At 41.2% G+C, this 14,885-nt stretch overlaps 2 protein-coding genes across 3 annotated transcripts in view; both read right to left on the minus strand.

Annotated features, from left to right (window-relative positions):
* Positions 1-712: 712 nt before the first annotated feature.
* LOC310865131 (zinc transporter ZIP9) lies at positions 713-6,518 on the minus strand. Its single transcript, XM_083774138.1, has 7 exons — positions 6,285-6,518; positions 5,816-5,921; positions 2,014-2,182; positions 1,874-1,917; positions 1,441-1,526; positions 1,217-1,351; positions 713-1,101 (listed from the first exon to the last, which is right to left on the minus strand). Exons 1-7 carry the CDS (start codon positions 6,378-6,380, stop codon positions 841-843), a joined length of 897 nt encoding a protein of 298 aa, XP_083630264.1. The 5' UTR covers positions 6,381-6,518; the 3' UTR covers positions 713-840.
* A 146-nt stretch (positions 6,519-6,664) lies between these two features.
* LOC310865130 (CSC1-like protein 2) overlaps positions 6,665-14,885 on the minus strand; it is a 37,965-nt gene continuing 29,744 nt past the window's right edge. For both annotated transcript variants that reach the window (XM_083774137.1, XM_083774136.1), the window contains exons 20-24: positions 12,667-12,772; positions 11,778-11,945; positions 11,086-11,201; positions 10,914-10,985; positions 6,665-10,682 (exon numbers count right to left, since the gene is read on the minus strand). In XM_083774137.1, coding sequence (XP_083630263.1) covers positions 10,488-10,682; positions 10,914-10,985; positions 11,086-11,201; positions 11,778-11,945; positions 12,667-12,772 — 657 coding nt within the window. In that variant the 3' untranslated portion in view covers positions 6,665-10,487. The remainder of the gene's footprint in view (positions 10,683-10,913; positions 10,986-11,085; positions 11,202-11,777; positions 11,946-12,666; positions 12,773-14,885) is intronic.

Here is a 14,885-nt window from a genome sequence, read left to right on the forward strand (position 1 = left end):
ATTCCCACTAGGCCGAGGACGAAATGCCACATGAACAATTTCAACTCAGACTCAAGGTGGCGCTATAACTGGCCGAAAAGTGTTTTTACCTCTAACTGCACGGATCTGTGGATAACTTTGTATGCCAACTCCCTAGAGACCAAGGAAAAACCTTTGCCTGGAATTTTTCACATCTGCTCTTTATAGCGCCACCAGGAGGCCGACATATGTAAAACACATTTTCTATTATTACTCCTTCAGATTTTATCCAAATTTCACGCAAATCGGTATACACTATCTCCATAGTCATGTGATCAACACGGAGCGGCACCATTTCCCATCTTCCATCCTGATTGGCTAAGATTGGCTTCCAAAGCTCACACGATTCGTCCATTTCGAAAAAAGGCCACAAATCACAAACACAGTGTGCAATTTCCGTTAAATTATACACGCACATTTTCACTAGGCCGAGGACGACATGCCACAATTTTTTCCTCAAAATCAGCCTCACGGTGGCGCTATAACAGGCCAATTCCTGTTTTTTGCTATAACTGCATCGATCTGTATACAACTTATGTATGCACACATGGAAAAACATTGTACCTGCATCCCTCCAACACGAACCTCCGGCCCAAATCTTCCTCAACAGCCTGTTATAGCGCCACCATGAGGCCACAACCTGACCTGCCCTGGTGGAGACCTGTGCCGATTGGCACTTTGTCTAGTTATAATTATTTTTGGCATGGCATGTCATGCGGTCTACCTGCACAGCCTTTGTGATATACCGTTTGTGCTCCCCTGGTTTAAGTGGTTAAATGTGGTGCATGTGTCTGTTCAAACTACTGAACTTGAGTTGGCCTCTCAGTCATCGCTCAAGCCTAAGGCAAGTATCACAGGGAGCCCCATTCCCAAGACAAGAGTGAGGCTCTCCATGAACCCTAGGTTCCCTGGTTGGCCAGGCCCAGGTTGTCTAGTTTGCTGAGGCAGGTGGGGGGAGTGTTGATGTCCCCCGTTGCTGACCTCTGGGAGGACATGCACTGTGGCCACATAAAGGAAGGTCCCCGCTGAGAAGAGCATCCCCACGCCTGTAGCAGTGACCCGCTTCTGTGGTGACCCACCAGACTGCACATAAAGCACACAAACATGCGTAAAATAATGTCAACCACTCAACGGTTTAATAAAAACTGAACAATAAAATAACATGGAAAAAGTAATTGATTTTTAAAGTATTTCTCACCGCAATCAATATGAAGTAAGTGCAGATGGCAAATATAGGTGCTGCAGCTGAGAAGGCCAGTAAATGCCCTTGTATGTGCTTCTTCTGCAGGCCTGCATGCATCAAAAATGACACCAGGCCAAAAGCTGCAGGAGCCTGGGCAATTGGAATGTTCTGATAGTATTTATGCATGCATTACATCATGTTTGTACTACTTCGATGTGAAGCTGTCTGTGCATTCTCACCTTATGAAGAATCACAGCAAAGAATACGATAACTTGTAATGACACTTGGTTAGTGGCCACAGCTGCCCCAAGAGCAAAACCATCAGCTATATAGGGAAGACATACCAAGTTAGTGATTTAAGCAATGTTTGTACACGTATCTCTGTTTTATTGTCACACATTGGATCATACCGTATCATACTTGAGACTAGTCTTTTCAAACATGTGAAAGGATTATGAGTGAGGCAATCACATGGTGAGTCACATGAGGGAGTTCAGAACAAACCTAATACTGTGTTGGGAAGTTACCATTATTTAAATTGATCCTGTGGACAAACAAAGTATAATGTGCCAGAATAGGACCCACCTAATGTCTACAAATTATGAAGGCAAATAGTTATTGTATGTGTGAATCATAGTGTAGGATTGCGTACAGGATGATGTTGAATAGTACCTGCAGCGTGAATCACTAGCCCCAGTGTGGCTGTTACACTGGTGCTAGTAGTCCGTGTGCCTGCAAAGAGGTTACACGATAACATGAAATAACAGTCTTCTGTAGAGGAAACACATCTAGAGAGAGTTCTAGGAAATTACTTGCCGCGCATGGAAAGGTAAGTGCCAATCTGATCCACCACAAACATGAAGGTGAAACCAACCACTAAGGCCATCCCAATGAAGAAACGTGGTGGAAGGCCTCCCTCTAGGGAAGGCGCCTGTGTCTCACTGTCATTTTGACTCTTGTGCATGACAGAGCAGTTTGAATCTGCGAGGAATAGTGAGAAATGATTTTCATAACAGCTCACAACAAACAAAGCAATTAGGCACATGGGAGGACAAACAAGATAGATCAAATATCCATTTCACTTGTGAGGCCTCTTATTAGAAGTTGTTCAGACTGCAGGCAAATCTGATTTGTTCATCTCAAATCATGATTTTTAGGAAAACTCACCATTTCTATTTTTGTGGCGACCAGATTTATAAGCTCACTACTTCCGGAGAGCAACACCGTTGTATGACAAAGAATAAATCAGACTTTGATGTCCAGGTGTCGAGACTGAGACACATTTCTCCATTTCAGACTGAATCGCATTTCAACCCAGGAATGTGGTTCCAATCGGGTTTTTTTGTTGTTCAGACATGATGAAACCAATCGGATTCCTATCTATATAGGCCAAAAACTTCTGATTTGGGCTGCCGGTCTGAGCATAAGTATAGCCTTTAGACATCTGTTTGAGCAACATCATTAATTATATCCATGGCATGTACAGTAGGTGAGAGTACTTGGTAAGGCTTAGTTATTTTGTATGCTGAGCTCCTTTCAACAAGATAGATATCCATTTACACAGAGTACACAGAGGAACAGTAGGCAAGACAACCAATCCCCAACTAACCAAAGCATACTGTAACAAAGGACAATTGTAACATCTCAAATTTCACTGATCGGAATTGAGACAGAACCATGACACCTTTATGCACATGCATGGTCTGCGATGATCCAAGTACAAACTGACACACTACTTACTGCAATGTAGAAATACTCTGTCTGTTAAAAGTAAAAGTCTGGAATTATAAGTCTTGGTATCAAAATGTACTTAAAGTAAAGTAGAAAGTACTCATAATAATCCTTATGCAGAATGTTCCATTTCACAAGTTTTCAAATGTATGAAAATCATTTGTAGATCTGCTATTTTCAAATGGCCGAAATGTATATAGGGCTGAAGTGGTTAACGTTTTCAGTTATGTTTTGTAATTATAATCAAAATCTACAAAAGTTTTCAGATGATTGTAGTGGAGTAAAAGTACAATATTCGTCTCTGAGATGTAGTGTAGTATATATTAATTATTGTCAATTGTTGTTTTTCTTTTGTTTAATCAAATAAAAAATCTAACTTTATTTAAACAACCAAGGTTGACCAAAGTGCTGTACAGATCAGCGGCAAAACAGAGACAAGCAAGAAAAACGAGAAACACAATCAGAAATGATGACAAAAATATAAGCATGAAAGGTTAAAATAAGCAAATAAAAAAAGAGCTAAGATAAAGCAAAACCTAAAATGGACTCAAGAGGGATTGAAAGCCAGGGAGAAAAGATGAGTCTTAAGGTGAGACTTAAAAACATTAATAGATGTGGCAGATCGAATATAAAGGGGCAAGCTCTTCCAGAGCCTGGGAGCTGCAGCCACGAAAGGTAGGTATGAAAGTAACAGATTCACAAATATGTTTTTCCGGAAATATGTCATCAGGGTTCAAGTGGTACAGCATTTTCCTCATACTGTCTTGTGAAACAAATATGAACAAAAATCCTGCACACTGCTCATGTTCAGCAGCATCAATTTTATTCAAGCGTTGACATTCGGGCCCTCTGGACCTTCAACAAGAGTGTATCCTCATACTGTCCTAAGTAACCTTTAACATCTATTAATTTATATCAGTCTAGTTTTTTTTCTAACTTTTGATATCTTTGTCAAGTGTTAGCTTTGTTGTACTTGTTTCTATCCAGTAGGGTAGCTTGTGTCATGGTGGGTACTGGGTAGTTCGGTTGGGGTCAACTGTAATGCTGTCTTACATGCAATTAACCCTGACGCCATGAAAATGGTGTCTGACAAATCCTCCTGACACCAGTAAAATGGTGACTGGCTTAGCAATTACATCAAAAACGAAAATACCATTTGTCATACAACTGTTAAGTGACTGAGACATGCCCTGCCTGCCACCTCTCTTCAGAAAATGAGAAGAATGAGAAGAGAATAGGAGTTTCTCAATTTATTTTAAATTCCACTAATGGTAGGCTGTTTCCATTTAGTCAGTTGTCAACTATCCAGCTGTTTAAAGAAGGTTCAAATATAAACAATATGCTGTGTACAGTATACACACAGTGGCATGCATTTAGCTGGTTGGGAATTGGACTCAAACTGGACTCTCTTATCAGTATGGAGGCCTTAAAAATATGTTAAAGGACTATTTGACCACTATCTGTACAGTACATGTCCTGTTACAGAACACTGCTAATCGGTTATTTTATTTTATTTTATGTGATTTTGAAACTCAATGGGACTGTTTATTGACTGTATTGTTGTGATTGTCTGGTCATATTTGTTTTTTGTTGTTGAGGATCACAATGGAAATAAGCCGAAAGGCTTTCTTGTATTTTCATCCTCGGTGAGGCTGACTTGTATGTCTGAAGTGCTCTGTGATCTTTTTATTACCACCAAAATAAAATCAATCAATCAACTAACTCCGGGTGAAATAAACGTACAAAAAAAGAATAAAAACAAAATAGCATCAGCTAATCTTTGTAGGCCTATTTGTTTTTTATTTTATAAAATAGTTTGTGACTCACTGACATTTTAATACTGATGAGGTAATAGTATAGTAATACATTATAAACAAGTTATTTCAAACATTGAATTATCTATATCTACGGTGTGTGTGTGTGTGTGTGTGTGTGTGTGTGTGTGTGTGTGTGTGTGTGTGTGTGTGCGTGTGTATAAACCTAGCTATGCCCCTGCTGTCACTGCATAGAATGAGACTGTGGAGGTTCAGATTTACCAGGTTTAACAATTCAAGTGTGTGTGTGTGTGTGTGTGTGTGTGAGTGACACACGCGCACTGGGGGGGGGGGGGGGAGATGTGTGAAGGAATTACTAGTCTTACAATACCTTCTAGTGTTTCGATCAAATTTGATGTGATCATGTGAAGTTGTGAACACAGATATGCAACTGCAATTACCTGCAGGCCTAATGGCCTATACAAATTCCATTATAAACATTTCATCCAAATCAGGGGTTTAATTTCAACAGGTGGTCCGTGGATGTATTGCATGTGGTCCCTGGCCATGCATTTAATAATGTAGGATTGATTTTTTCAAAATGTTCTTTCCCAAACAATGAACTGAATGACCTGGTGGCCTATGATGACCGTGACCGTCCATGTAGTAATTTACTGAGAAGTTGGAGGTCAGAAATTCAACAGTAAAAGGGAGTTACAATCTCAAGAGGGGGAAGAGCACCGGATTGTCTGGTTGAGTCATTATTATTAGGAAATTATTACTAGTCCATGGACTAGTTGGTTGAGAAACAGTGGGATGTATTTAGGCCAAATACCTAAATTGTAAATGGTAATTGTATACACATGGGATGCATAGCAAGTGTTACAAAATTAAGCACTAATCTTAGCCCATATCCCCACTCAAAACAGTGGTCCCCAGGTTGATTCGAGTCAGGGTGGTGGTCCCTCGTTCACAATCAGTTGAAAACCCATGATCCAAATAGTTCAAGAGTTTTATTTATTTATGCATTTAATAATGAGATGAATGCCAATATGTTCACATTGCAGGTCTGTCTGACCCGGGATCATAGTATGCCCATGATGAAAAGGGAGATGGGTGCAGTCCTCACCTCTTTGTGACTCTTCCAGTAAATCCACTCCTTCAGGGATGATGATGGCCAACGCTGTCCCACATAAGAGCCCTGCCCCCAGGACGGTCACAAACTTCATTTTCTTCTAAAAGTTGGATAAGGTTACAGTGATCATGTGCGATATACTCGTACAACTTGTTCAGTTCAAATGGACAAACCCATTCCTTAATGTAGGCCTAATTTATATTATAGGTCTACTACTCACAATACTCCATCCATGTCAAAAGCAAGTCACGAAAAAGTAACGTTATTTTTCTTTATTTGCAGCGAGATATTCTGACATTGTATCAATTTGAAGAGGAGAGAGACGTGCGTGCAGCACAACAGATACCGGTAGGCATTTATATAAGTCATTGTCATTTTCTACAGGATCATAGAAACCCCGCATGGGGAAATCATAACAACGTAGCCTAATATATAATTGAAAACGATAGATGATGTTTCTTACCTCTGAAAGTCTGAACAAGAGTGGGATGAATCCTAATAAAAAACATCCTACAAACATCGCAACTGACATGCATGTAATAGCTATACCCCCGTCCATGACCAAAAGGTTTACTTTAGTTCCACTTGTTTACAGGGTAGTATAGGCGTACGGTTCGTTTTAGCGTTCGTCCGGTCGCTCCCATTCATAAGTTGTACAGTACTGTTTGGATCGGTACAGTACAGGAGGCGCCGCGCTTGCCATCTGTCTTTCCACGTCGCACGTCTGCATAATAATATATCACAATAATCACACACATCCCTCCCAAGCAGCACCTAGTGTTGAAGTTGGAGAACTGCAGGAACAAACGTTTTACTTTTAATACAAACCACCCCGACTAGTCATTCAACATACTTGATTAAATAGATTTATTGTTCAAAGACCTGGGGGAAATGTACAGATAAATCCATTGTATTGACAGCCCTTGGGGAGGAATGAGAAAAACAGACACTGTTAAATGATCATTTGTGGATCTGACTGTCAATGTTACTCCTACTACCTACCATCTAGCTAAGGCAGACAACAATAAAATGCGAAGCAAACAAAACAGACATTCAAAATGTGCCTCACCGAAGAGCAATTAAACTACCCCTGATGAATAATTTGTACAATGTTCGAGAACTGGTCTGCTTGCAAAGAACCTCCATTTGACTCCAGTCCCACATAAACACAATCTTGATGATGGCAATTCCCATAACAGAAAAAGGTGGGTATTCACAAGAAAGTATTATGACAGATTTGTAACAATGAAATAATAGAAACTATTGGAAATAATTGCCACCATCAGATAGAAAAGTAGCCTGTAGGATCTGTACCCAAATGAAGTTCCACAGACTGTGGAAAACCGTCAGTGACTTGTGATTTATGTACAGTATGCAGCCTACAGTATATGTTGCACCTGTTCTTAAATCATTGTAATCAAACAATCACAAGATTCTTTACACTGGGGAAATAACATTCAGGGCCTTGGGTAGCAACAAAGTCTGCAGTTGTTAGCAATCATGAATCTTGTTAGTATCTCCCTCAAGAGTATAGGACCGTATTTGTTTTTATTTTGAACAAGAAACATTTAGCAATGTCTCTCGGAGGTATAAAAATGAAGAGGTATTAAAAGAAAAATCACCTTGTCATGACTGGAAGAGCTCCAGAATTCATGGTGTCAAACCATCGTTTAGATACCATAGTACCATAACAGTCTTAAAAGGGGGAAATCTACCCACGGACAAATTATGGCTACGGTTCAGGACCACCATGTCTGAACCCACAGGGATATGGCCTCCTCTGTCAATCATATGAGTGAAAAAAAAATATTAGTAGTGCATGATTCCCCACAACAGTTCACTGAGCAGCTAAATAATCCATCTTTCACATTATGGTCTCATAACTGGCCCACAGTGGCTAGCTTTAAAGATTTCATACAGTATGTTTAATGTTTATTGGGGCGTACTCATACCGGTTTAGTTAACATTGAAAAATAAAATAAAATCTCCACACACACTCATTATATCATATATATGATATATATGACATAAGAAATAGCTAAAAGAGAACACTGATAAATCCTGAGTCAGTTCGTAAATGTTGAGACACTACATTGCATGTGTTACTTGGTATTAGCATTAGTGTTTGTCTGGGCTGTTGCATGGTCCTTTACTGAGACTACAAGAAATGTACTTGGTATGGCTATGGAATTACCAAAATTGACACATTTCTCAAGAACATCTAATGTACGTTTTACAATGTGTAGGGTTTAAACACACACAACCATCTCCTGTGTTCTCACACAGGCTGGTGGATTGAGGGTTTCCATGGATTATGGCTGTGGACTGTTATTATAGTCATTATTGTTTCTGTGCATCTGTCCCTCTCTCTCTAAACCCAACTGGTCAAGGCAGATGGCTGACCACCTAGACTAGAGCCAGGTTCAGCTCGGTTTCATCCTTTTAAAAAGGTAGGTTTTTCCTGGCTGACATTGCAAAGTGCTTGCTCATGGGGGAATTGTTTGGTCTCGACTTGACTACTAAGTGACAAATAAGAATGCTCTGCCTCTGCCAGAGGCGTCACAAATCTGGCCATGTCGTCTGGAAATGGAATGTAGATTTGTGAAAATAAAAACACTTATTAGTCCATAGTAACTGAAGGAAACATCGCCCATTTGTCTTTCATAGGGCAAGAGTAAATCATTTTCATCGTTCTACAACTATTATGATGGTACAATTCCAAGACTACATTTTGTGTGACCTGCACTAATGTTTGATATGTTTTCAAAAACAAAACTACACAATTTGACTTAAAACAATCAATAAATCAGCATTGTCTGTGTAAAGGCAAGTGAGTAACTGTAACAATGCTCAATTAACATTTTGAATTTGCTGCCGGCATGATGAAGTCCTGTTAATATTGGATAGAACTTAACCAGCTGTGTCATAGTGACAGGCTGTTGAGTAGCTCATTCCTAATCCTATCGGTATCCACCTAACACTAATTTTAGAAGCTGACAGAGAGCCCCAGTCTGTCCCCTAACAACTTTATTCTGCTCACACACTGGTGACACTTCATCCAACAAGCCATGAAAACCTCAAGATGTAAACACCCGGATAAAGCCTACAGTATATGAGAACCTCTATAAGAACAAAGGTGACAGATTGCAGGAAAAACTGTCTCAGCAGAAAGCAGGTCCAAAAACATACTGTCTCACCATCTCGGACAGACCGAGGGCTGGTAGGCTCTCAGTTCTCTGGCCGCCATGACCTGTTTAGAGTCCAACCAATTCCAGATTTTAGGTCTCATGCCCGATCGCAATTTCGGAGTGCCCTAGCCCAGTGGTTTATATACAAACTCACAATGCATGCATGATGCATTGTGAACTTGTAGATCAGCATTTCTCTTTAAATGTTCACCTAAATAACATGCTCGTAATAGGGACGCAAGATTGAAAGTGGGTAAAAATCAGGACACGTTGCCTGCATAATCGCAGGTATATAGTCTTGTTTTGGGAGCTTTGCTGGGGGTTTCACCCCTTGGGGCTCCCTGTCAGGAGCAGCGGTCCATTAGCAGGTCCAGCAGCGGCCCAGACTGAAACAATCCTTATCAAAGGGTACACAACACCAAGCCGCCAAACCATCATTATCCACAGTCAAGGGGCGTTTTTTTTGGAGCTTTCTCAATATCATTTAAAATACTGTGCCTAAAAATAAATACAGTTTAAAAAAAAGGCAACTTTACAAATCCAGAGTTTTGTAGCTGTACAGTGTCAAAGTGTCCAAAGCGTGTGGAGTGTTAGTAGCAGTGTTTTTAGTTATTTTTGGAAGCCTTACACAGGGTTATAAGAACCACTCGGACATCATCAGTGCTTCGGAGTTCCCACAGGGCAACCGTCTCTCTCTCTTCTGCCATAAAGCTGCTTATTCAGCCGTAGCATCTAGTGCAGACAACTGGGGATCCCGGAAAAGGATTATAGGGGAATCCCTACACTCTCTGAACTTGATGATGGCATGCCATATTACCATATTTAAACCTCAAGCTTATGGGAGAACAGAAACAATTGCCACAGCACCTTGCCAGCGCAGGGCACAGGGGCAGGTCTTCTGGTTCAAGTGCAATAATATCAAGGGAATACAGACAAACCCCTTCACAGGGCAAAAAAAGAGAAAGGGAAAGAAAAACAACTTCTTCGTTTGCCCATGAGGGTCTTTCCGCATGGATTCCTGTGCCGCAAGTGGGGTCTTTTTTTCTTTTTTGAGATGGAGGGGGGTTCCTATGCTGGGTCAGGCGTCATCAAAGTAGATTATTTCTGTAGTTGTACGTATATGGATGCCAGTGATGTAGTGAATTCCAGTGAAGCAAGAGAGCAACAGTTCTTTAGAAACTGTCCTTGTAGATAGCGTGCCTACGTTAGTGTCGAGTCCCTCGATGGAGGTTGAGATGCTTTAAGCCTGAATTATAATTAGTTGCATGCCGGTGTTGCGCGGTGAAAATAGCAGATATACAAGCTCACAACACATTGCACTGCAGCGTGTTGTTAGCTTGTAGATCGGCTATTTTCGGCGTGTGACACAATGTGCAACCAAGTATAAACCAATGAACTGTGGGTTCGGTTCCTAGCTTAATACACATAGATTCAGTGCGCTCCACAAGTCTTTTTTTCCCTGTCTGTTCCAGGCAGTGTCAGTGCCGCACTTCATTCGCAATGAGGCTGTCCTCGCCAGACTGAAAGTCTTCATTCAGGCCATTCCCAACGTTAATTATTTCCTCGTCCTGCGAGGACCCCTGTGAGGAACCCTGGCCGTCGTCCTCGCTGCTGCCTGAGCCAACCTCGTCTGAATGTGGAATGTCCTGTAGTACTTGAGCAATGTACATCTGCTGTAAAGAGAAGGAGAGAGGAAAAAGTAAGTACACTTTATTTATAAAGCAGCTTTCAATAAATAGTTACAAGGTACTGTACAATGAGCAAAATAAATAAATCATACATGTAAAGCAGGAAAAGTCTGCACCATTTGTAAACCCCATTCTAACTGGCCAACAACTTCACCAATCCAACAAAAACAAATAAAGGTGGGAATGACATGAACGAGAGCGATGTATGATACTTACTGCTTGCTTGACTGTGGGGGAGGCACGTGGTGGCTGCCCATTCAACTGGCCATCGGTCTCCTGACTGTCAATCTGGTACAGACAAAGAGATAGTTGACATGAGCGTGTGAACATCAGATCATTGTGGGGTCAGGGACATTAAGATGGTACGTTTCGATGATGACAATGTTACCTTGTAGTTGTGAGCGCTGAGATATTTGAAATGCCCAAAGCAGACGTGGGAGAGGCAGATGATGATCGTGATGATCAAAACGATCAATGTGAACATGGACGTTGCAGCCGAAAACCCTTTGGGAAGAAGATAGAGGGAAACGTATTGGACGACTGCACTTTGAAACATTTAAAGGATATGTCTGGTTTTCAACCTAGGCCCTATTTTCCTAGCCATCATGTTAATCAGTTAACATTTTGTCACCATTTCTAACTTCACCTGCTCCCAACGTTTTATGGATCAGGGGGCCCACTTGAAAACCTCGAAAGCATTCGTGGCCACTTAACACAGCTGGCCTTTCGGTTGGCGTGTTAAATGGTCAGATTGGTTGGTGGGCCGCATGCATTTTCAGAGCATGTGTATTTTAATGGTGAATCAAATCATTTTTTTCCAGGTTAGATCAATGGAACCAACATAGTGTACTTTTAAGTTCCTATTTATCACAGATTCACAATGAAAACTGACTAATTATTGAAGGTTTTATAGAAAAATAACAAGATTTATTTTTAATTTGATTAATGTTATATTATCATTACAGTCTTTGGTGTTTTGCAACACATAGCATCTAACAAAGTTTAATTGTAACCTCATCAGAGACAGACGGGATATGCGTTAGGACATTGAGTGGCCAGTAGATGGAGCCCTTTTCTTACCCGTGCGAACGGTGGAGAAGAAAAGCAGCCAGAAGAGACAGAGAATGGGAGCTGCCACCACTTGGTTGACAGCGCCAGAATGGATCTTTTTGTCCAGTTTGGAAGGCAGGTAGGCATAGTACATGTTGTACCTGTCGGCGAGGTGCTTCAGCAGCATGTACATCAGTCCTGGGCAGGGGAGAAAGGGTGCAGCATTGTCACTCCGAGGACCTAATCCTATTACACCTAACATCGCGTCACCACAGGCTTTCCACCTTACGTTACTCCGGTCGGGAGCGGATGATATTGTTACGTCATGTACATAGTCATTGTTTTGTAGTCATCAGGCCGGAACCTCCAAACCAGAACATCCTGTCCCTCAAACTGGAAGAATAGTACCTTCCCAATAAAAGCCTTGATGTGGTGTAGTGCGAGTCACACTTTTATTGGGAAGGTATTATTCTTCCGGTTTGAGGGAAAGGATGTCCTGGTTTAGAGGGTTCTGGCCTGATGACTACAAAACAATGACCACAACATGGCGTAACAATATCATCCGCTCCCGACCGGATCATAAACCCGAAAAGGAATGCTATATTAGGCTATATTACACCTGTTGGTACGCTTCAGCATAGAGGGAACAGAAACCCTCCCATGACTTCATCTTCTCACATTAGGCCCTTTTAACCACTTTCAAACTGGTGCCCCTATTTTGGCCATGACTGTGATGACATTTTATATTTATTTTCTTTTTTTTGTCACAAAAAAAAAAGAAAAAGAAATAGCTCACAACGCATTCCACCACTTGTAGATAAGTTATTCTCAAAACGTTTGTGTGACACCGTTGTATGACAAAGTATAAAATAGGACATAAGTGGTTCGAAGCGACACATTGTCGCAGATGTTCACTCACCAAAAGGAACGATGATCGGACAGGTAATGCTGTAGGTCATAACTACGGTAAAGACACACATCATCCAGGCATAGGCTGCCCCAAACTGGAACTCAAAGGCTTGGTGCTGCGGAGACAAATTGATGGGTTATGAGATGATATTGGACTGGAAGCAGCATGATTTCACATGTCTTGGTTGCTACTGTTATTGTATGTGTAAATCTTGTCACCAAAAAAAAGGTGGTGACTTACGATCACTAAATTGCAAATAAATAAGCATGTGAACTTAATGTCCACCAAGATGAAAATGTTAGAGCCACAACTTAATACCTGAACTAACAGTGCTTAACCTGAACTAAATTAATTAAACCACACCTGACCAAACAAATGGATTAACAGTGATTAACCTTAAATTTAATTAAAAACACCACCAAACCCACACCGAAACATAACTATAAAATCAAAAACCACACCAATGAATACATAAACATAACATATTATAGGTCATGGCATGCTCTTGCTCGTGCTGTCATTAAACATTTATTTGACATATATATAGGAGAGAAAGAGAGAGAGAGGCAGACAGAGACACATTATATATAGTGTATATATATATATATATATTCTATATTGGAGAAGTTGTACCCAACACATGGCAAGAAACCCAAAGCCTCAACAGCTACGTCGCTATTGCAACACCCACAACACCATGTTACACACTACACCCACACACACTCACACGGCAGTGACGTCACACACTTACCTTCGACACCACCCGCCAAACACTGCCACTGGCACTGCCACCAAAAATGCCTCCCTTCCACACTCACGCCGCCAATGCATTTGTTTACTACAAACATTATCGCCCGAAGCACCCACACCCCCGGAACACTGTTGCCCTTTCACCACGCTAAATTCGCCAGGTCTATGCAAGTGAGCACAAATTACATGTGAGAAAATTCATTCACAAGCCCACAAATGCCATTCAACACACACTACGACTCGCTTACAATTCGCCAACCTGGCAACTACTACCCCGTCTTTTAAGCCACTCCCCTGTGCTGCTCTGATAGTCTCCCTGACAGTCCTGTCCGCAGGAGAATAAAACAAGGAAGGAGAGGAATCTTCGCCTCACGATTTTGCTTATTCCTTCTAAATCACTGTATATAAAATATCGCTTACTCAGCGAATCTCTTAGTTACGTCAACATTGTTCTTCCACAGAACTTGGTTTGTTCCAAACTATTACAATTACACCGTTCGAATTCGCCATTTCGCCTGCCGAGTACTTTTCATTGCGCAAACACACACACACACACACACACACGTGCGCGCGCGAATAGCCGTGCAGCCTATACACGGCGCCAGCGAGACAGGACGTTATCTTGAGTTTCATTAAAAAACTGTCTTTCTCCGCACGCGCACGTGCGCACACAACATTATTCAACTGAAATGCGTAACGCCAATATTGGTAATATGCTACCAATATGTGGGTAGCCTACAGCCAGGGATTTACCCACGGAATGAATATATATATAATCATCTATACCAGGGCTGCCCACACTTTTTTTTACTTCAGAGCTACTTTCAAAACGACCAGCAAAATAAAACTATCATCCCATTGGTTTTTATTTTTGGTATTTGACTTTGCTACTGATGATTGTACGCAAGTATTGCATTGTGTGTTTGAGCTGACAGGCCCTTTTTGATGTCAATCAATCAAGTCATCTCAGGTCATCTCAATAGGGCCATGTCATGTGGTCTACCTGCAAAGCCTTTGTGATCTATACTGGTAGATCCTGATCTACCTTTTGGGCACCGCTTAACGTCAGATCAGCCGTTTTGTCGGTCAGCGCCAAAAATGCTCCCCGACAGCATTAATCGGAGCAAATACCGGGCAGTGTGTATGAGCCATAAAGTGTTGACTACACTACACTAATAAGGACACATAATAATAACTAATAACCCATCCGTTACTACATGTGGAGTCAACTCCCGCAATTTCCTTCTTCCCATAGTGCGTGGCAAGGTAACTCTGGGATGAGCGGCCGCAAAGCGGCCGCGAAACTCTAGTATATATATATATATAGTTTATTAGTTTCAATATACAGTATGTATATTATAATATCTGCCCTTGATCTTCAGTGTAGCACCTTCAAAACATGTCCTCTGAATAATTCACATTTTACAACCAAGGATTGTCTTGTTATCTGGTTGGTCATGTAATGTACAGTAACATTG

Source organism: Protomyctophum parallelum (genome assembly GCF_964188405.1).
Source record: "Protomyctophum parallelum genome assembly, chromosome: 10".
NCBI lineage: Eukaryota > Metazoa > Chordata > Actinopteri > Myctophiformes > Myctophidae > Protomyctophum > Protomyctophum parallelum.

Coding starts and splice junctions, on each gene's coding strand:
- LOC310865131 (XM_083774138.1), bottom strand. CDS start 6,380: ATGGACGGGGGTATAGCTATTACATGCATGTCAGTTGCGATGTTTGTA. Junction 5,922..6,284: donor TCTTGTTCAGACTTTCAGAG/GTAAGAAACATC, acceptor TCCAACTTTTAG/AAGAAAATGAAGTTTGTGAC. Junction 1,918..2,013: donor TACCTTTCCATGCGCGGCAA/GTAATTTCCTAG, acceptor ACGGACTACTAG/CACCAGTGTAACAGCCACAC.